The 20,106-nt window shown below is 36.9% G+C and overlaps 1 protein-coding gene and 1 pseudogene across 8 annotated transcripts in view; both read right to left on the bottom strand.

The window, feature by feature from the left end:
* The window catches only part of MLLT10 (MLLT10 histone lysine methyltransferase DOT1L cofactor), a 242,504-nt gene that overhangs the window by 123,638 nt on the left and 98,760 nt on the right, over positions 1-20,106 (bottom strand). For 7 of the 8 annotated variants that reach the window (XM_044228868.1, XM_044228871.1, XM_044228872.1 and 4 more), the window contains 3 exons: positions 4,912-5,015; positions 3,399-3,492; positions 1,418-1,513 (listed from right to left, as the gene is read on the bottom strand). In XM_044228868.1, coding sequence (XP_044084803.1) covers positions 1,418-1,513; positions 3,399-3,492; positions 4,912-5,015 — 294 coding nt within the window. The remainder of the gene's footprint in view (positions 1-1,417; positions 1,514-3,398; positions 3,493-4,911; positions 5,016-20,106) is intronic. The other variant, XM_044228873.1, reaches the window with a different exon arrangement.
* Positions 10,526-10,863, bottom strand: LOC122892408 (annotated as a pseudogene).

Genomic DNA, 20,106 nt, shown 5'->3' with positions numbered 1-20,106 from the left:
AATCTCATTCCTCAAGAAATAAATAAATAAATATAATAGTACTGTATTTATTAAACACCATACTACATTTAATAATTGTAGTATATTTTAATATATTTATATATTAACATATATTTAGTAACTTAAAAATATCATGATGGGATATATTAAGATAAATACAATCGTACCATGAACACTTCTTTAAACAAGATAATGCTCTCAAAATGACTGAAGAGAATTATCATCAAGACTTTCTCCTCACAATGTATAATGAGTCCTACCTGTATCCCTCGTTTGTGGATTCAAAGGGTTACATAAAATCTCACGGTGCTTCTTAGTAAAATTGCTAATTAAACCCAATCTGCCATTTCCCCTTCAGCAATCCAAACAACAACAGACAGCAAGATAGAACCCTATAATCGTCACTATCACAAAACCACCTCATTAAAGAATGTATACTTGCTGCCTACAACTTACAAAACATACATATAAACCTAACAAATGCTCTAAAGGTGACGATAAAGTTATAATTATTATTTCGCTCACAAATGGAAATTTAATTTCAAAATTAAAAATTAAAGCTTCTAAAATGTTTACCTTGAAAAAAAGCACAGAAATTCAAACCAAATCTATTCCCAAATCCTAAGTATTTATAAACATGAAAATGTTCCAAACTATTTTATACCAACTGTTTAAGGGTAATGTTATTTTCTAATTAAAGAGGTCTTTTTTTATGCTCACTTTGTTAAAAACAATTTATAGTAGTATCCTTTTCCTATGCTGACAATTATGTCTTATGAATGATATTATAATACTCATTATAAAAATTACTAAAAATTACTCACATCCTTAAAATAAATAAAAATGTAAGCAGAAAACAGGTAAGTCAGAAGAAGACAGATTAGTATCAGGCAAGCTTTTAGTGCTTTATTAAAAGAAAAAATATTCTCAAACAAATGGTATGACATTTGGCCATTAAAAAAACCAAAAAACCAAACCATTATTATTACCAACACTGCAGGGGAAAACAGTCAAGAATATACAGAATTTCAAACTGTTCCATTATAAAGTGAAAAAGCAGATGAGATTTTTACTTACATGTGAAATGTCAGTTAATAATATATAGACACAAATTATTATTGCTGAAGTCACCTGAAGATTTCATAAGATGACCACAGCAACACATGCAAGAAATCTCTCTCATGTTTTCAATTTCTATTCCAAATTTTCAGTGGAAATAAGTTCTGCCATACAAACATATTCACAAATATGGCATTATTTTAAACCTACTTTTTTACTTTATACTCTCAAATTAGTAAAAAATTTTCAGTATTTCAACATCTCCATCCATCTATCAAGAACTTAATTTTATCTAAAAAAGGAAAAAAAATCTATTAAGTAGATGTGCTACATATATAGCAACAACAAATCCACTTACTTTTTTCTCTTTCTCATGATGTTTATCCTGAGAGTGAGAGGAAGAATCACTTAAACTTTGATCATATGACCTATTAGATCCCCGTTTGCTCTTTTTCTAAAAAAGAAAATATATATACATACATGTATATGTATATAAAAAATTTTAAATAATCTTTTTGTTAGGCTTAACCTATTCAAGTGTGTAGTATTTAAAAATGTCTACTGAAGTTAAAAAAAAAATTCTCACTATTTTGAACTATATAATCCAGTTTAGAAATCATCCATATGTATTATCTATTACATTCATTATAAAGGAAAATCTAAACCTAAATTTAACATGAATGCCATATTTTTGTACATTTATTAAAATGTCTGAAAACAGACTATAATTTCAAATAAGCAATAGCCATGTCACTTTATCACAAAACCACCTCTTAAAGAAATCAACTATAAATTTCAATGTCTTCTTTAAAAAAGAAAAGGAGTTTCAACCAAAACAGAGAATGCCATACTGAGGAAGGACGCCAAGACTAGAAGAAAAGAAAACTTTTTGAAGAGTTATTTTTTGCCATACTAGGAAAAGCAAGCAGCCTTTTAATCTCATATTTTCAGTATTAAGGCACAGTTTGCTAAAAACTTGTCTCTGCAGTTCATTAAGAAAAAAATTAAAGGAAATATCAGCATTAGACCCATGCACTTTTCAAAGCATTACTGAAAGTATTGCACATTCTATTTAAAATACTTATATAATTTCATAATAAAGTATGCCAGTGAGAGTTATTTGAAGTGTTTAAAACTTAGTGGTATCATAACCAGTTTAAATTAAATAGAAATGACTATGAAAGGTATTCAAAGTCCATGCAAATGTAGAGGTTATACAATCTTACTAAATTATTAAAGACTCTTTCTTCCTCTCTAGCAAATGGGTACCAACGTGTCAATAACTAGCAGTGAGAAAATCCTATCTGCACAAACTCAAAATCCATCTTGATTATTTCTAGATTTTTTCTATATCATTTTCCATTTAGAAAATTAACATTCTGATATGCTTTTCACATCTAGGAAGCAAAATTTTCAATTTTACTTTCTCAAAATTTCTCTTAGAACACTTCAATATTCTTTGTCAGCCCTTAAAATAAATCAAAGTCTTCAATATCAAACAATATATTTAGAAAATCTTAAGTATTTTAATATGTATGAACCAAAATAGTCATGAGCTGATTTCATGAGAAAGGGGCTCCTAATGATACTGTTTCTTTAAAAGAAAGGAAGAAAAAAATAGCCCCACTCACAAGGGAAAGGTAATAAAGGGGAAAAAACCCAAAACACTAAAGAAAAACAAAGAACACTTAAACTTTCAGTGTACACATCTAATTGTTATCATTAAAAACTAAAAACATAGACATTTAGGACATTAAATATTGATCCTTCAAAGGAACATGGACACAACATATGTAACAGCTAATCAAATTTTACCAACTCAATCATTCATGCAATTATGTAACAGTAAAGACTGGCAAAATCTGAAATATTCCCAAAGTTGTATTTAAATACATTTTTCTCAAGATAGTCAACTAAGAAGTTACAAAACAGCTTTTAATTTTACTCTCTCCTAGTAAATAAAAATGAAAGAAGTAACTAGCAAAAAATGAGAAACGAGTGACAGAAAAATCACAATATATAAAATCAAGTATCAAAAAAATGAAATTAAATGAAAACAGTGTTAGACTACAGAGTCCTTTACATGTGCTGCTTCTACTAAATGTATCCTAACATTTCCTATTAACAGAAATTATTTTACAATATTCACCTTTATAAACGCACCTAAACAAAGCAAAATCTTTAAAAATTACTCAATCTTTTAATTTCCAGCAAAGAACATGCCAACCCCATGCAAAAATCAAGAGAAAGGGAATAGCTATTACACTTTTTTTATAAAACAGAGTCAAATCTATTGTAAAACTATGCGTTATCATTTTAAATTCAAGATAAATTCTTACCAGCTTACTAAAATGGTATTTACAGTAGCCACAGTATTGGACATTATCTGCACCATTCCCTTCTTCTTCACAAAGTAGTCCTGCAAACTGAGCACTGAAAATAAAAAATTTGTATTTATGAAATACAAACAGTACACATACTAAACTTCAAACTACAGTATATATAAAATTAAAATCCCCTCCAAGCATGTAAGATTTGTAATTAAACCTTACACATCTCCTAAGAGAAAAGGAGAAAATGAACTTGTGTACTTGTGACCAAGTACATTCCACCTCAACCTTTGATTGATATTTTCTACAGTTACATTTGTAGTTTATAATAAACTTTTTATCCATCCATCTCTAACAAGGATCAAGACTTATACAAGTTTTATGTCACCAAACAGACATTAAATTGCTTTAAGACACCCCCGAACCCCCTAATTAACACTTCATTTTGCTTTTTCCTTCTGTATCATAGGTACAACAGTAAGGCCAGGCCTGTAAAGGGCTGAAATGACTTGTGATGGGATAAGCCCACAGATGTAGATTACATTCTAAGGAAAATGCTTCCAGTCACAGAACCATACAGCAGACAAGAAAAATATGTGTTTTCTAGTCAAAAACAATGGAAGACAGTGAATCAAAACCTAAAGTTGTGATAGTCATTTAAAAAAAAAAAAAAGGCACAAAGCACTAAAGTTTATGACCATCTTCTTGTCAATTTGTCATCAGTGTCAACTGCCAATGTTATTTAACATTTCAAAATTACAACAGTATTAGTATATATCTCTACCCAAAAAAGAACTTTCAAGATCTTTAAAAATTAAGTTCATTATTAACAGAATTTATGAAACCAAAACTCTTTTCTGCTTCCCAAAAGTAACCTAAAATGGACTTCTTAAATCCATATACTAAAAGCTCAGCAAATAAAGCAAGTGCCAATACTGGCTGCTAGATATAGACTATTTCTTAAAAGTAACAAGTACATGGATTATTCCCAGACTCTAATTTTGAACTGCTGCCTATTACACTGAATATTTTATTTTAGGATTATCTTTGCTCTTGAAATTTTATGCCAAGAAAAGTATCTAAGTAACTTTTTAGGAAGTAGCCACTAATACACTGTGAATATGATGGTGACTGCCTTTTCTCCTCTTAAACACAAAATGAAAAACACAGTCATTCACTAAATATTTAATATTAATATTTCAGGCATTACAGTAAGTTTACCTATATCAGCTCTTTTAGTCCTAACAATAAATCAAAGGGTAGGTAACCAACACCAATACTTTAAAATAAAATGAAACTAAATAAAACATGAGAACCAGAGTCCGCCTATTCAAAATTAACTGGTAAATTCAATTACTAGAATCATCTTTATTATAAATAAATCTTTATTATATCTAAACATAGAAACTATCCCAATAGAATTTACTATAATATCTGGATACCTAAACCTTTAACTTACAAGGTATTCTCTTGTACAAAGTACAAGAATTTCAGTTCTGCACAATGACAGAAACATACTTACCATGTCACATGGAAAGCCTGTCGACATCCGTGTTTATTACAGGTCATGCAAGCACCAGTGGCTGCTTTGCTTTCTCTTCCTTGTTCATCACAAATGTAGCAAGTCTTAGTATAGAGAAAATAAACAAAATCAAGCAAAAACCTTAAAGTGCTTTATAGACATGAATTTTACAATCATCTTCAGAAATCAAGATTGGGTTTACTATCTAATCTGCTTTACTTCAAAATATGAATTCATTTTTTCTGACAGTAATCTAAGTTTTATACATATGAAAACATAAACAAGGACATGGAGAGAGACCCAGTAGGGTCTCACAAAGGCTCAGTCTTCCTCAGGCTCAAACACCCTACATGAAAGGAAGAATCTTCACAGGCACTGAGGTCAGGGGCCAGGACACAGCCTACAACACCTTGGTCTTAAAACTTCCTCACCAATATTCAAATGATTTCTGTAACAAGAGTGTGAAAAGAGGTTTGTCTTTCGTTTCTGCTGGAAGAAAGCATACCTAAGAGAGGTTAACAGAGGGCGTTGGGACCTAAGAGATGAAGGATGGTCCTAAGTGACCCAACAAAATTTAGGCCATTTCAACTGTTCACAAGAATCCCACATGTGCTGTCATTCAGTCTGCCAACCTGACATACTGAACCTTAGAGAAAGACTTTTTTTTTTTTTTTGGAGAAAGACACTTTAGCTAAGGAGGTCAAAGGTGTCTCTGGAGGAATTGGCCAATGAACACTCCCAGAAACATTGACTGACATCTGGTCCTTTTCCCAGGTGAAAATAGATGATAAAATTACCAGCTGACTAGAAGTTGAGTATACAAAAATTAAGGTCAACATAAAATCAGGTGATACACTTCTAAAATGAAACCAACTTCTTTGTGCACACTAAAGAGGTATAACCCAGACAACCTCAATAGGACCACATGTATTTTTAAACCTAGAGAGGTTCCCCCCACTATGCACTGGGGTGCCAAATACCATTCAACAATATTTACAAGAACACAGTTCTCAAAAAAAAAGCCTTGTATCAAGTCAGATAAATTAATTAGAACTCCTTTGTTGAAAAACAAGGACTCAGAGTGAACTAAATTACAAAAATTATTTTATACCTCTAACAAGCAAAATCCCAAGTTACAACAAAACCAACCCAGATACACTGAATAAGAGCATCCCTACCCATTCAAATTACACAAAGAAAGTATCAACAATTATAATGGAAGAATGTAACATACATTTTTTAAACCACATATGATCAAGAATATTAAAAAAAGAAAAGGCAGAGCAGACTGAAACAATAACATTTTATATAACAAAATTTAGGGAAAATATGCAAGGGTCTTTAAAGGATCTCTCAGTAACTTCCAAAGCAGTGAAAGACACCACCATTTGACCATTCAATAAAACTAAAAATTATGATGATATTAAAAAGAAAGGGGAAGTAGGACTTCTAGACTTCTGGAATGGCAGAGTGAAGAGCTCCCTCCTGGATCCTCTCCCCAGTGAATTAACCACTTCATGGATTGAAAAAAAAAAAAAAAGTCTCTAAAAATTATCCTAAAAACATGCAACAAACAGTAGAAATTTTACTCAAAGAATCTACTAAATCTCAGTAAGAACAGTGAGAGTCTGTGGAACTTGAGTTATAATCTGCTCCTATCACACCCCACCACACATACAGCTTCGTGTGATGGAAATTACCCTCTGAATGGATGTGGTTTAAAAAGGCTCCCTCTCCCCCAGCTCTTAGCCTAACGCTATACTTTTACCCTTGGAGAACCAATCTCTAGTGACTCTCAACCTACTTAGTGCTATTAGCTCTCACTCGCAGAATTCCATCCTAACAAATGGCCAAGAATCCTGAGGCCATAGCATCCCTACCTCAGCTTGCTAATAGAATGGAAGTCCCAATGGTAGAACAAATGATCTGAGAAAACCAAGGGCTAAAATAGTATACCCTTCCCTCCTCCCAGCACCCTGCTGAAGTACATGTGTCTCTTCAGGAGAAGCAGAGGGTTTCTCCATCCCCAGTTCCAGAGGTTCTCAGAAAGGTGCAAGGAGTGAGCAAAGACCTCAACAGCTCTGCCTGAGGTGACAAACTTTATTTGGAACAGGAATTAGGTGTTGACAAGCAACTAAGACAGGACTAGTAGCTCCAAGATACTAGAAGAAACATACACGTATGAGTGTTTCCAGTAGAAACAAGCAAAACCAACCTGACGATTAACAGAGACAATGAGAAGAAGACAACAAGTAAGGGCTCTCCCAGGTTCACATTCATCCTTGGGGATTCCAGAAGGCTATGTACACGTACAAATAGGTTGCACCCAATTGGGAAAAATCCAAGTGGGACTTGGGGCAGACTTAAAAGCATTCCCAAAGCCACACACAAATCCACAGCCAATAAGGTTCAAAGGGCTACCAGTCTGAAAATAAAATCATACTCATACATGATGGTCTGAAAGACTGTGTCCCTCAGGAACAACTGGAGAGAGAAACTCAGATCTACTTAGAAAATAATCTCTAAATCACACACATTAAATGGCAAAGGGTGAGAATCTAATTAGCTAATGGGGCTTAAGCATAATCTTTGACTAATAAAGTGGTTTATGCTGACCTACGGACAGCTCTAAAAGTCAGGTCTGTTTTGTTTTGTTTTTAAGGTACATATTTGAGCAACACCACCTCAAACTATACATTCTTGGGAAAACAGACATGAGCAAATTAGCCCAACCAAATCATTAAATGAGTATGTGACCAAAGAACAGGACCCACAAGGAAAAGGAATGACCCTTCTCCAGAGTGGCTATATTATCTAAAAAGTTGTTTCAAGAAAAAATTGTAAGACATGCAAAGAAACAGGGCAGTATGACTTATACACAAGAAAAAAAAAAAAACAGACATTAGAAATTGCCTTTGAAGAGGGGTCCAGATGTTGGACTTGAAAGACAAAGACTTCAATGAAATGTAAATTTTAGAGTTCAAAATTCCCTAGAAGGGCTCAATAGTAGATTTGAATTGCCAGTAGAAAAAGAATTAAGAAACTTAAAAATAGATCAATAAATGGCTCAGTTGGGAGAGCATATGACTCTTTTTTTTATATATAATTCTTTATTTTATTTTATTTATTTATTTGACAGAGATCACAAGTAGGCAGAGAGGCAGGCAGAGAGAGAGAGAGGAGGAAGCAAGCTCCCTGCAGAGCAGAGAGCCCGACGCAGGGCTCGATCCCAGGACCCTGGGATCATGACCCGAGCTGAAGGCAGAGGCCTTAACCCACCGAGCCACCCAGGTGCCCCCATATGACTCTTGATCTTAGGATCATGAATTTGAGCCCCACACTGGGTACAGAGATTACTTAAAAAATAAATAAACTTTAGGGGCACCTGGGTGGCTCAGTCAGTTGAGGTCCAACTCTTGATTTCTGCTCAGGTCATGAGCTCAAGGATGTGAGATCAAGCCCCGCCTCAGTCTCTGTGCTGCACATGCAGCCTGCTTAAGACTCTTTCTCTCCCTCTCTCTCTACACCACCCCCCTCTAAAAAAATTTAAAAATACATTTAAAAAAATACATCAATAAAGATTATACAATACAAAGAAGAGTCATCTTTAGATTACACTACCTATAGTAGATCTCCAAAAATATACTCGACACCATTATGTGTGTGTATGTGTGTGTGTGTATATATATATATATATATAAAATGAGAAAACTAGGAAGGGAAAAAAAAGGACAGAAGCTGTATCTAAAAGAAATAATGGCTGAAAACTTCCCAAATTTGGTGAAAATCTGTATCTAAAAAGCTTGATAAATACTGAGAGAGTCACACTCAAAATGATCAAAGCCAAAAACAACAAAACAAAACAAAGTCTTGAAAGCAACACAAGGGGTGCCTGGGTGTCGGGGTCCGTTAAACATCCAACTCTTGGTTTCAACTCAGGTTATGATCTCAGGATTGTGAGAATAAGCCCCATGTGCTCCGCATTCAGTGGGGAGTCTGCTTGTCCCCCTGCCCCTCCCCCTGCTCATACTCTCTCTCTCAAATAAAATAAAAATTTTAAAAAATAAAATAGCAGGCATAAATCCAACCATATCAATAATAGCATTTAATGTGATTTCACACAAAAGGAAGAGATTAATAATGTAGACTTTAAAAAAAAAAGTTCCATTTATGGTCTACAGAAGGCATGCTTGAGATCTGAAAGTACAAATTAAAGTACAAATAACGGGGAGCCTGGTGGCAGTCAGTGAAGTGCCTGACTCTTGTTTTTGGCTCCGGCTCTGATCTTAGGGTCATGAGATCAAGCCCCACATCGGGCTTTATGCTCATTGTGGAGTCAGCTTGAGATTCTTTCTCTCTCTGCCCCTCCACTTGTGCTTTCTCTCTAAAATAAATAAATTTCTTTTTAATTATGGAAATACAAATAACTTAAAAATATAAAAAAGAGGGGCGCCTGGGTGGCTCAGTGGGTTAAGCCGCTGCCTTCGGCTCAGGTCATGATCTCAGGGTCCTGGGATCGAGTCCCACATCGGGCTCTTCTGCTCAGCAGGGAGCCTGCTTCCCTCTCTCTCTCTCTGCCTGCCTTTCCATCTACTTGTGATTTCTCTCTGTCAAATAAATAAATAAAATCTTTAAAAAAAAAAAAAAATATATATATATATATATAAAAGAAATACCATGCAAAGGGCAACCATAAGATGGCTAGAGTGGTTATCATTCTATCAGATTAAAAAAATAGACTCTTGAAACAACACATAATTAAAGAAAGGCACCTGAGTGGCACAGTCAATTAAGCATCCAACTCTTGATTTTGGCTGAGGTTGTGATCTCAGGATAATGAGATCATGCCCCACCTCAGGCTCAGCATTGGACATAGAGCCTGCTTAAGAGTCTCCCTCTCCCTATCCTTCTGCCCCTCCCTATCCCCCACTCATGCTGTCTCTCCCAAAACAAAACAGAACAAAACAAAAAGATTATTAAAGATAAAGAGGAATATTTTTTAATTAAAAGAAGGTCAATCCGGAGCGCCTGGGCGGCTCTATGGGTTAAAACCTCTGCCTTCCGCTCAGGTCATGATCTCAGGGTCCTGGGATCCGGCCCGCATCGGGCTCTCTGCTCAGCAGGGAGCTTCCCTTCCTCTATCTGTCTGCTTCTCTGCCTATTTGTGATCTGTGTCTGTCAAATAACTAAATAGAAATCTTTTTAAAAAATAAAAATAAAAATAATCAATCCATCAGGAAGATAAAACAACTACAGCTGTGTGTATACATACATACATACTGAGAGAGAGAAACAGGAAACAAGAGAGCTCCAAGACACATCAAATCAAAGTAGAAATAACTAATTTGATAATTTTTAAATATTAGCTACTAGATCAAGGAGAAGAAGTTGTTGTAAAATAACTAAGGATTATTGAGAAAATGCTCCCAAACAACAAAACTATATCTAAAAAAAATGTCAAGTATGTGAATAAAGCAATACTCAAGCCAAATTCCTGGCCAGAGTTTTCACTTAGGGAAAATAAAAGTTGTATTTTAACCTAATTTTTTTTTCTTTACTATATAAGATATAATTACATCAGTTTTTCATCAATACACTAGTCATTTAATGATGATTATACTGGCCATTTCCATTGGCTGGCCAGAGGCTATTCCACTAAAGGCTTCCATGATTTCCATTATATTATTTTTCTTGCCAGACTTAGTTCCTTTTCAGCCTGAAGAATCACCTCTTGCAGCTAGGCACCCTGAAGCTGATCTTCTAATTTCTTAACATCTGATTCCACTTCAACTATACTCAACTTCTCATTTGCAATCTATTCTGTATACATCTGCATTTTTGGGAATTTGCTCAAGAATAGCAAGAATCTTAGCGTACAATATTCTTAGCCTCTCATGTGGATTTCACAGCCAATTCCACAAGGCTGGTGGTCTTCTTCAGCAAACCCACCATGACAGTGTCGACAGGAGGGGACATAAAGCCCTCTTAACCTAATCTTTAAGTTAAAGAAACAGGACTCGTATAAAAAGGATTTAAGGGCCAAATTCCAATCCCATCTAAGAAGTAGCTTAAAGTATCACTCTAAACCAAACCTGAACAAGGCATATAGACTATAAAAACACAGTTCTTCCTGTAACTGAAAGGTACAGTTGTGAGGCAACCAAGTAGCCTAAAATCCAAGGGGATATACACTCTCCCCACAAATCCCTAAGAACTATAAGATGTTCCGAATATCCACCAATGATATAGCAAGGATAAAGATGAAATGAGCTAAAATTTTAACACACTGCTAAAGGCTGATTGTGGGCTAGTATGACAGTGTAGAACCACTGGAACCACTGACAGAATTCTTACCCGTTCACAGGCTCTACTCCATGAACTTTTTAAAGAGGCTCATTGGGAGGACTAAACAGCTAGGAGACAAAATCCTCAGAAATAATCTCTCTTGATGGTGCAGGCATGATGAACCAAATCAGGTACTAATGATGGTAAGATATGAAATCCCACCTCCTACCAAAACACTCCTTTCAAAAGCCTTAAGCATTTGGGGATCTGGAAGCAAACCCTGTCCTATCCAAGGCATGGGTAAAGACCCACCATGCTTAAGACAACACAGGAAAGAATCTTTACCCTTAAACTTTAAGCGAGGGACAGGAAAAATTCCCAACCCTAAATTCCTACCCCTGTTAACAATGCTATTAGAGGTTTTCCCAGTGCTGGGGGAGAGGCAGGAAGCCCTCCCTCTTGCTCACAAGTCTTTCCAAGACACAAATGTAGGCCTGCCGTGGGGAAGAGGAAGGAATGCTGAAACCCTGAGGCCCAGATACACAGGGCCTAACAAAGACTGAGGCTGGACCAAAACAACAGAGAAATCGCAAGCCCAAAACATCAAACAAAAGCAATCCAACACTAAGGGAAAAGCAGAAGTGTACCAGGAAGAAACAGCATGTCTGACAAAGCATCACCTCTTAAATTCATAATTTTATCTAAATATTATAATTTCAGGGCGCCCTGGGGGGGCTCAGTGGGTTAAGCCTCTGCTTTCAGCTCAGGTCATGATCTCAGGGTCTTGGGATCAAGCCCCGCATCCAGCTCTCTGCTCAGCAGGGAGCCTGCTTTCCCCTCTCTCTCTGCCTGCCTCTCTGCCTACTTGTGATCTCTTCCCCCCACCCTCTGTCTAATAAATAAATGAAAATCTTTAATAAATAAATAAATGTTGTAATCTCAAAAGTTCCACATCTCATCTTCTGAATCATCTAAATCAGGTGAGGGTGAAACTCTGGGTATGGTTGATCCTGAGACAAAATTCATTTTAATTTGTGACCCTGTGAAATAAGGAAAAGTTACCTGCTTCCAAGATACAGGGGTGGGCTAGGTATAGTATATACAGTCCCATTTTAAAGGGAGAAGGTGGAAGGAAAAAGGGATTTACTGAAGTAAAGCAGGTTCGTAATTCAATAGGACACATCTGGTCTGTCCTTTAAGCCCACTGGGGTAGCTTGCCCCTCAGTCTTCCTCTAATAATACCTTATATTTGGGTTGAGGGCTGGAGTATTAGGTATTTTGCTTCCACAATGTTTGTGTTCAGCCCCCACAGAGGCTGATTTTTCTCCATGCTCTTCACTTTACAACACTTTCCCCCCCCCACCAAGTCCCAAGTTTGTTCTGTTCACTATACAACAGGCCAGTAAGTCAAGAGTCTGGTATTTGAGTAGGAAAGAGATTTTATTCTGGAAGCCAGCCAAAGAGATGGAGGACTATGTCCCAAAGAACCATCTCCTCAAGCACGAGATTCAAGCTTTTATGTTAGGAAGCGGGGCGGGGGGGGGTGGTAAAGAAATGAAGGGAAGTTGGGAGTCAAAAGGTGACTGATGTCTGTACACATTCAGGGTAGGTCAAGTAACTTCTTTGTTCTTGGTCAGCTGAACTTTGTGTATAGAAGTCTGGTAATATTGTTCCTGTAAACCTTAAACATAGCCTGGTCATTTCTGTATGTACTTCCGTATCTCCTTGGGTGAGGTATATTTCAAGGAAAAAGCAGTTTTTGCAAATTTAGCTGTAACATGCCTACATGCAGGGCTAAGCAAAAGTTTCTAAGTTTCGGTCACAGTAGCAAGGAAAAAAGCAGCAATATGGAGTCAGACACTGATACTAGAATGAATTAAGACTTTGGGAGATGGTGGGGTGCCTGGGTATCTCAGTGGGTTAAGTCTTCGGCTCAGGTCATGATCTCAGGGTCCTAGAATCGAGCCCTGGATCGGGCTCTCTGCTCAGCAGGGAGCCTGCTTCCCCTTCTCTCTGCCTGCCTCTCCACCTACTTGTGATCTATCTCTCTCTCTCTCTCTCTTTCTCTCTAATAAATAAATAAATAAATAAATAAACAAACAAACAAATATAAATCTTAAAAAAAAGACTTTGGGAGATGGTAGGATGAAATGAAAGTATTTTGCAGGTGGTAAGAACATGAAGGGAGGGTAACAGATTACTATATGCTGGATTATGTCCCCCAAGAAAGGTATGAGAGACCTAATAGCCTCCAGTAAGTCAGAATGTGGTCTTACTTGGGAACAGGGTCACTGCAGATGTAATTAGTTAAGATGAGGTCACATCGGGGAAGGGCAGGCCCCTAACATTCAACATGACTGGTCCTTATAAGAAGAAGATGGCCGCTTGAGTATACAGAAGCAAAGGAGTAACACTGGGGTGAAAAAGCAGAGACTGGGGTGATAAATCCGTAAGTGAAGGAATGCCAAGAACTGCTATCCACCACGAGAAGCTGGGAGAGAGGTCTTGAACAGATTCTCTCTCACAGTTCTCAGAAGGAACCAATGCCAATACGTAAATTCCAGACTTTCAGCTTCCATAACCATGAGAGAATAAATTTCTATTGTTTTAAGCCACTCAGTTTGTTGTACTTTCTTATGGCAGCCCTAGGAAACCAATAAAGAGGTTGTATGAAAAACTGGCTATGAGTTGGTAATGTTTTAGAGTTGGGTGACAAACTGCAATGGAAAGTAGTTTCATTATATTATTGTTTACTTCTGATCATTTCTAAAACAAACACTTACATTCTTACACTATGTAGCATAAAAATGAAAACTTTACAAAAGCATAAGTAAAAAAAAATTAGAAAACATTTGAACAATACAATTAGAAATAAACCCTAAAACTGCTCTTTATACCAGGTACAAAAGAGATCAATCAAGAGCCTGAAGAAAGGTAAAACTCCCAACTGAATGTTCATATGAAGAAAACCCAACAGAAATGAGGTGACACGCAAAGTATTCGACACCTTCAAAAAAGTAAAACTAATTTGTAAAGGAAGCATCAAAGTTATTTCTATACTCTTATAAAGATCTATATTATATGCCCCCACTGTCATAGAGCACACCAATCCAGTAGCCTACTTCAAACCCGACTTTTTTTGCAGCTACGATGCATTCCTTTGTTACCTCAACCTTGTAGAAAAAAGAGATGGTAAATACAAAAGTACCTGTCTTATCCCCTTAAAAAGAAAAAAGTCACATACTGTGTTAACTAGGAATTTGGGTGGCCACTGTTTCAGAGCAGGCCAATGCTTTGAACTTTCAAAGAGAAAAATTAGACCATAATGGATTTTAAAAATAGCAAACTCCTTTCTACAACTTTGTACCTTGAGAAAAATCCCTATCAGCAATAGTAACCTGACCAAAATTAGAACTTATTGCTAGCAGCTTTACTTCTACTTGAAACTATTTCATGATTTTCTATTACCTGGTGCTGCTGAACATTAGTTGGGTGATGAAATCTCATTATTCCAATTTCAGACCCAAAATGTATCCTTATCACTTTTTCTAATACCTGGCACCTCTGATCATCTTATTACTCCTTGTAATTACAAATACAGACATATTTATATGACTTTGTAAAATAAAACTTTAAAAAGTAAAAAAAAAAAAAAAAAAAAAAGTTTCTCTTTTAGGGCGCCTGGGTGGCTCAGTGGGTTAAGCCGCTGCCTTCGGCTCAGGTCATGATCTCGGGGTCCTGGGATCGAGTCCCGCATCAGGCTCCCTGCTTGGCGGGGAGCCTGCTTCCTCCTCTCTCTCTCTCTCTGCCTGCCTCTCTGCCTACTTGTGATCTCTGTCAAATAAATGAATAAAATCTTAAAAAAAAAAAAGTTTTCTTTTAAAATACTAATGTTCTGTTTCCCAGCCTATATAACCTCCCAAATTCCATACCCTCTCTCTGAACCTGCATGTTCTATTTGTAACCTTGCCATTTCCTTTCAAAGAAGTTAATAAACTTCTGAATAAATTCAGAAAACTGAATAAAGTTATTCAGTATAATTTGGCCTAAGAAAAAAAAATTTTTCACAGAACAAAATGCCTAAACCAGTAGCATGAAGATAACCATGAAGAAAGCTCCATGCTACTGGATCGATGAAGCCAGAGACCTAACCTCTATAGTCTGTTGTCAGAGTCTTCCCATAGCAGTGGAAAAGACCATTCTGTCAACATATCCAGATATGCAATTAAACTTCTATTTTCTTCACACACACACAAAAAGAATGGACGATGTGTGTACTCTTGCACAGAAGACATTCACTTCTTACAATCCTTACATGTTAATTTCAACATTATGGCTTTTAGTGCTACAGATATAGCCATTATGGCAAATGGACTTTCCCTCTTAAAAGATAGTATCTGACAATGAACAAAGTCATTTTCATTTTCCATGTGACTTGGAATACTGCAAGAGAAGTTGTATCATTTTGCCTTAGATGTCTCACTTACAGCATGCAGAAAATAACAGATTTTAGCCACCTGTGAAGAAAGAGCCAGAATAAGGGTAATAGCTATCACTCTGTTAATTTTCTGAAACTTGCTGAAAGATTTTGTGACTGTGATGTATAACTTCCTTAGTACTATGCAACTGCTCTGTGCATATGTACAGAGCTCTGTGTATACAAAGAATGATCTCGGCATGCCTGGGTGGCTTAGTCAGTTAAGCAGCTCCCTTCAGCTCAGATCATGATCCTGGGGTCCTGGGATCAAGCCCCACGTCAGGCTCCTCATTCAATGGGGAGTCCACATCTCTCTCTCCCTCTGCCTGCTTGTGAAAATCTTGAGAAAAAAATGATCTTTGCATTACAAGTACAGAAAAATAAGAGCAATACTATAATTTGGTGCATACTATAAACAGTCAGTTGCCCCCTGAACATGCAGGTTAGAAGTCTCCATCCCCCACGTAGTTGAAAATCTGGTGCAGGAGCACCTGGGTGGCTCAGCTGAGTGGCTGACTCTTTTTTTTTTTTTTTTTTTTAAGATTTTATTTATTTATTTGACAGGCAGATCACAAGTACACAGAGAGGGAGGCAGAGAGAGAGGAAGAAGCAGGCTCCCTGCTGAGCAGAGAGTTGAATGCGAGGCTGGATGCCAGGACCATGAGATCAAGACCTAAGCGGAAGGCAGAGGCTTTAACCCACTGAGCCACCCAGTTGCCCCTGAGTGGCTGATTCTTGATGTAGGCTCAGGTAATGATCTCAGTGTCATAAGTTCGAGGCCTGCATCAGGATCCCTGCTCAGAGGGGGCGTCTGCTTGTCTCCTACCTCTGCCCCTCCCCCATTCATGAGCATATGGTCTCATGAACAAGGGCACCCGTGCACTCTCTCTCTCTCAAATAAATAAATAACTCTCTAAAAAAATAAAAGCCAGGTATAACTTTTGACTCCCCAAAAACTTAACTAACAGCTTACTGTTTATCAGAGGCCTTAACACATATTTTGCATGTTATATGTATTATATACTATAAACTAGATGAAAAAATGTCATTAAAAAATATCATCAAAGAAAATACACTCAGGTACTGTACTGTACTTAGCAGAAAAAATCTGCATGTAAGTGGACCCCACATGGTTCATACCTATACTATTCAAAGAGCAACTGTAATCCTATATAACCTATTTACTTTTCTCTTCTTTTTTTTTTTTTTTTAAAGATTTTATTTATTTATTTGACAGAGAGAGAGATCACAAGTAGGCAGAGAAAGAAGGCGGGAAGCAAGCTTCCTGCTGAGCAGAGAGCCCAATGTGGGGCTCAATCCCAGGACCCCGAGATCATGACCTGAGCCGAAGGCAGAGGCTTTAACCCACTGAGCCACCCAGGCACCCCACCTATTTACTTTTCAAAGACTCATTTTTTTAATCATTCTGTATCTTGCCACCCCCCCCCAAAAAAAACTGTGAAGTCTGTGTGTTTATAAATATTTTCTTATGTCACCAATACGAAAAGACAAACTGAAAAAGTCCCTGCGGTATATTCAAACAGAACTTTGGTATCATTTAAAGAGTTCTTAACTTTTAGAAAATCTAACAGTTTAAAAGAAAAGGAGAACATTGGCAGCAACCTCTTCCATCTCAGCCACAGCAGCTTCCTCCTGGACACATTGCCAAAGCAAGGGAAGCAAGACAAAAATGAACTATTGGGGGGTGCCTGGGTGGCTCAGTCGGTTAAGCGGCTCCTTCCGGCTCAGGTCATGATCCCAGGGTCCTGGGATCGAGTCCCACATCAGGCTCTCTGCACAATGGAGGGCCTCCTTCTTCCTCTCCCTCTGCTTGCCGCTCTGCCTACTTGTACTCACTCTCTATCTCTCCCTCTCTCTCTGTCAAATAAATAAATTAAAATCTTTGGGAAAAAAAAGGAACTACTGGGACTTCATCAAGATAAAAAGCTTTTGCACAGCAAAGGAAACAGTTAACAAAACCAAAAGATAACCCACAGAATGGAAGATTATTTGCAAAGGACATATCAGATAAAAAACATATCAGATAAAAGACATAGCAGATAAAATATCCAAAATCTACACCCAACTCATCAAACTCAATACCCAAGGAACAAATAATCCAATCAAGAAAAGGGCAGAAGACATGAACAGACATTTTTTCAAAGAAGACATCCACATGGCCAACAGACACATGAAAAACTGCTCAACATCACTGGGCATCAGGGAAATACATATCCAAAGCACAATGAGATACCACCTCACACCTGTCAGAATGGCTAAAATTAACAGGTCAGGAAACAACAGATGTTGGCAAGGATGAGGAGAAAGGGGAACCCTCCTACACTGTTGGCTGGTGCAGCCGCTCTGGAAACAGTATGAAGGTTCCTCGCAAAGCTGAAAATAGAGTTACTCTATAGCCCAGCAACTGTGCTACTGGGTATTTACCCCAAAAATGCAAAGGTAGTGATCCAAAAGGGCACACACACCCCAGTATTTATAGCAGCAATGTCCACAATAGCCAAACTATAGAAAGAGCTTAAATGTCCATCAACAGATGAATGGATAAAGAAGATGTGGTATATGTATGTATGTGTATACACACACACACACACACACACACACGATGGAATTTTATGCATCCATCAAAAAATGAGACCTTGCCATTTGCAAAGACATGGATAGAACTAGAGGGTATTATGCTAAGCAAAATAAGTCAATCAGAGAAAGAATTATCATATGATCTCACTGATATATGGAATTTGAGAAACAGGGCAGAGAATCCTACGGGAAGAGATGAAAAGATGAAACAAGACAAAACCAGAGAGGGAGACAAACTGTAAGACACTCTCAATCTCAGGAAACAAACTGAGGGTTGCTGGAGTGGAGGGATGTGGGGGGAATGGGATGGCTGCGTGATGGACACAGGCGAGGGTATGTGCTGTCATAAGGACTGTGTGTTGTGTAAGACTGATCAATCACAAAAAAAAAAAAAAAAAAAGACTGATCAATCACAGACCTATACTGCTGAAACAAATACATTATATGTTAATAATTTTAAAAATAAATTTAAAAATTTTTTAAAAAGACACAAAAAGATTATTCTGATGACCTGACAACTAATAAAACAAAAATTAAAATAACTGGACATAATTTTTAATTATCAAATTAACAAATATTAAAACTGATAAAAACCTGGGTGCCTGGGTGGTTCAGCTGGTTGAGCCACTGACTCTTGGTTTCAGCTCAGGTCATGATCTCTTAAGTCGTGGAACTGAGCCCCACCTCAGGCTCCGCATTCAGTGCACAATCCGCTTGAAGATTCTCTCCCTCTGTCCCCCACCCCCGCATGCACGTGCGCTCGCTCTCTCTCTCTCTGTCAAATAAATGAATAAATCTTTCAAAAAAAATGATTAAAAACCAATATAGACAGTGGTGTGGTAAAAATGGCATTTTCATAAATTATTAGCTATATAAATTTGGAAAGCAATCAGGCAATCTTTTCAGAACTTTAGAAACAGTACAGTCTATAACACAATAATTCTAACTCTACAGTTCTAGCCAAAAGAAATGATCCAAAACACAGAATAAAGGACATAGTGAAGCAAGATTCCTGTCATGCTTTAATTTATAAAAGAAAAATACCTCAGTAATATGGGAATAATAATGCCATAAACATTAGAGTTAGAGTCATCCAAAGTAAAGAGCCAGGAATAAAATTTGTGTATTTGTCACTATTATAACTCCTACTTACAGATTTTTTAAATGCCAAATATTAAAAATGTTTATACATTAAATTTAAAATGTATCGTTTTCAGGACAGAACTACACAACAGGCTCCATGCTCCGTGCTCCACTCTGCTTGAGATTCTCTCTCCCCACCTCATTCCTCCCCGATTATGAGCACACTCTCTCTCTAAAATGAATAAATCTTTTTTAAATGATAATTAAATATATTATTTTTAAATACATCAAGTATTAAACTATTTATTTATTATCTGATGTAATCTAAAATTCAGTAATCCTCATTGAGGATGTATCAAGGAGTATTCCTATAATCTTCCAGAAAGTATATGTAAAATATTGTGTTATGTTTCAGGTGTATATTATTCTGTAGAAAGAATCCTTAGGTTTTTGTCAGAATCTTGAAGATTCCAAAAAAGGAAAGAAACACTAGTTTGGAAAAATGTGACATGCCTTGGGGCGCCTGGGTGGCTCAGTGGGTTAAGCCGCTGCCTTCGGCTCAGGTCATTATCTCAGGGTCCTGGGATCGAGTCCCGCATCGGGCTCTCTGCTCAGCAGGGAGCCTGCTTCCCTCTCTCTCTCTGCCTGCCTCTCCATCTACCTTTAATTTCTCTGTCAAATAAGTAAATAAAATCTTTAAAAAAAAAAAAAAAATGTGACATGCCTTCAAAGTATACTGTCTTCCTGGACAC

This window comes from Neovison vison, chromosome 12 (genome assembly GCF_020171115.1).
Source record: "Neovison vison isolate M4711 chromosome 12, ASM_NN_V1, whole genome shotgun sequence".
Taxonomy (NCBI): Eukaryota; Metazoa; Chordata; class Mammalia; order Carnivora; family Mustelidae; genus Neogale; species Neogale vison.
This window is presented reverse-complemented; position numbering and strand designations above follow the sequence as displayed.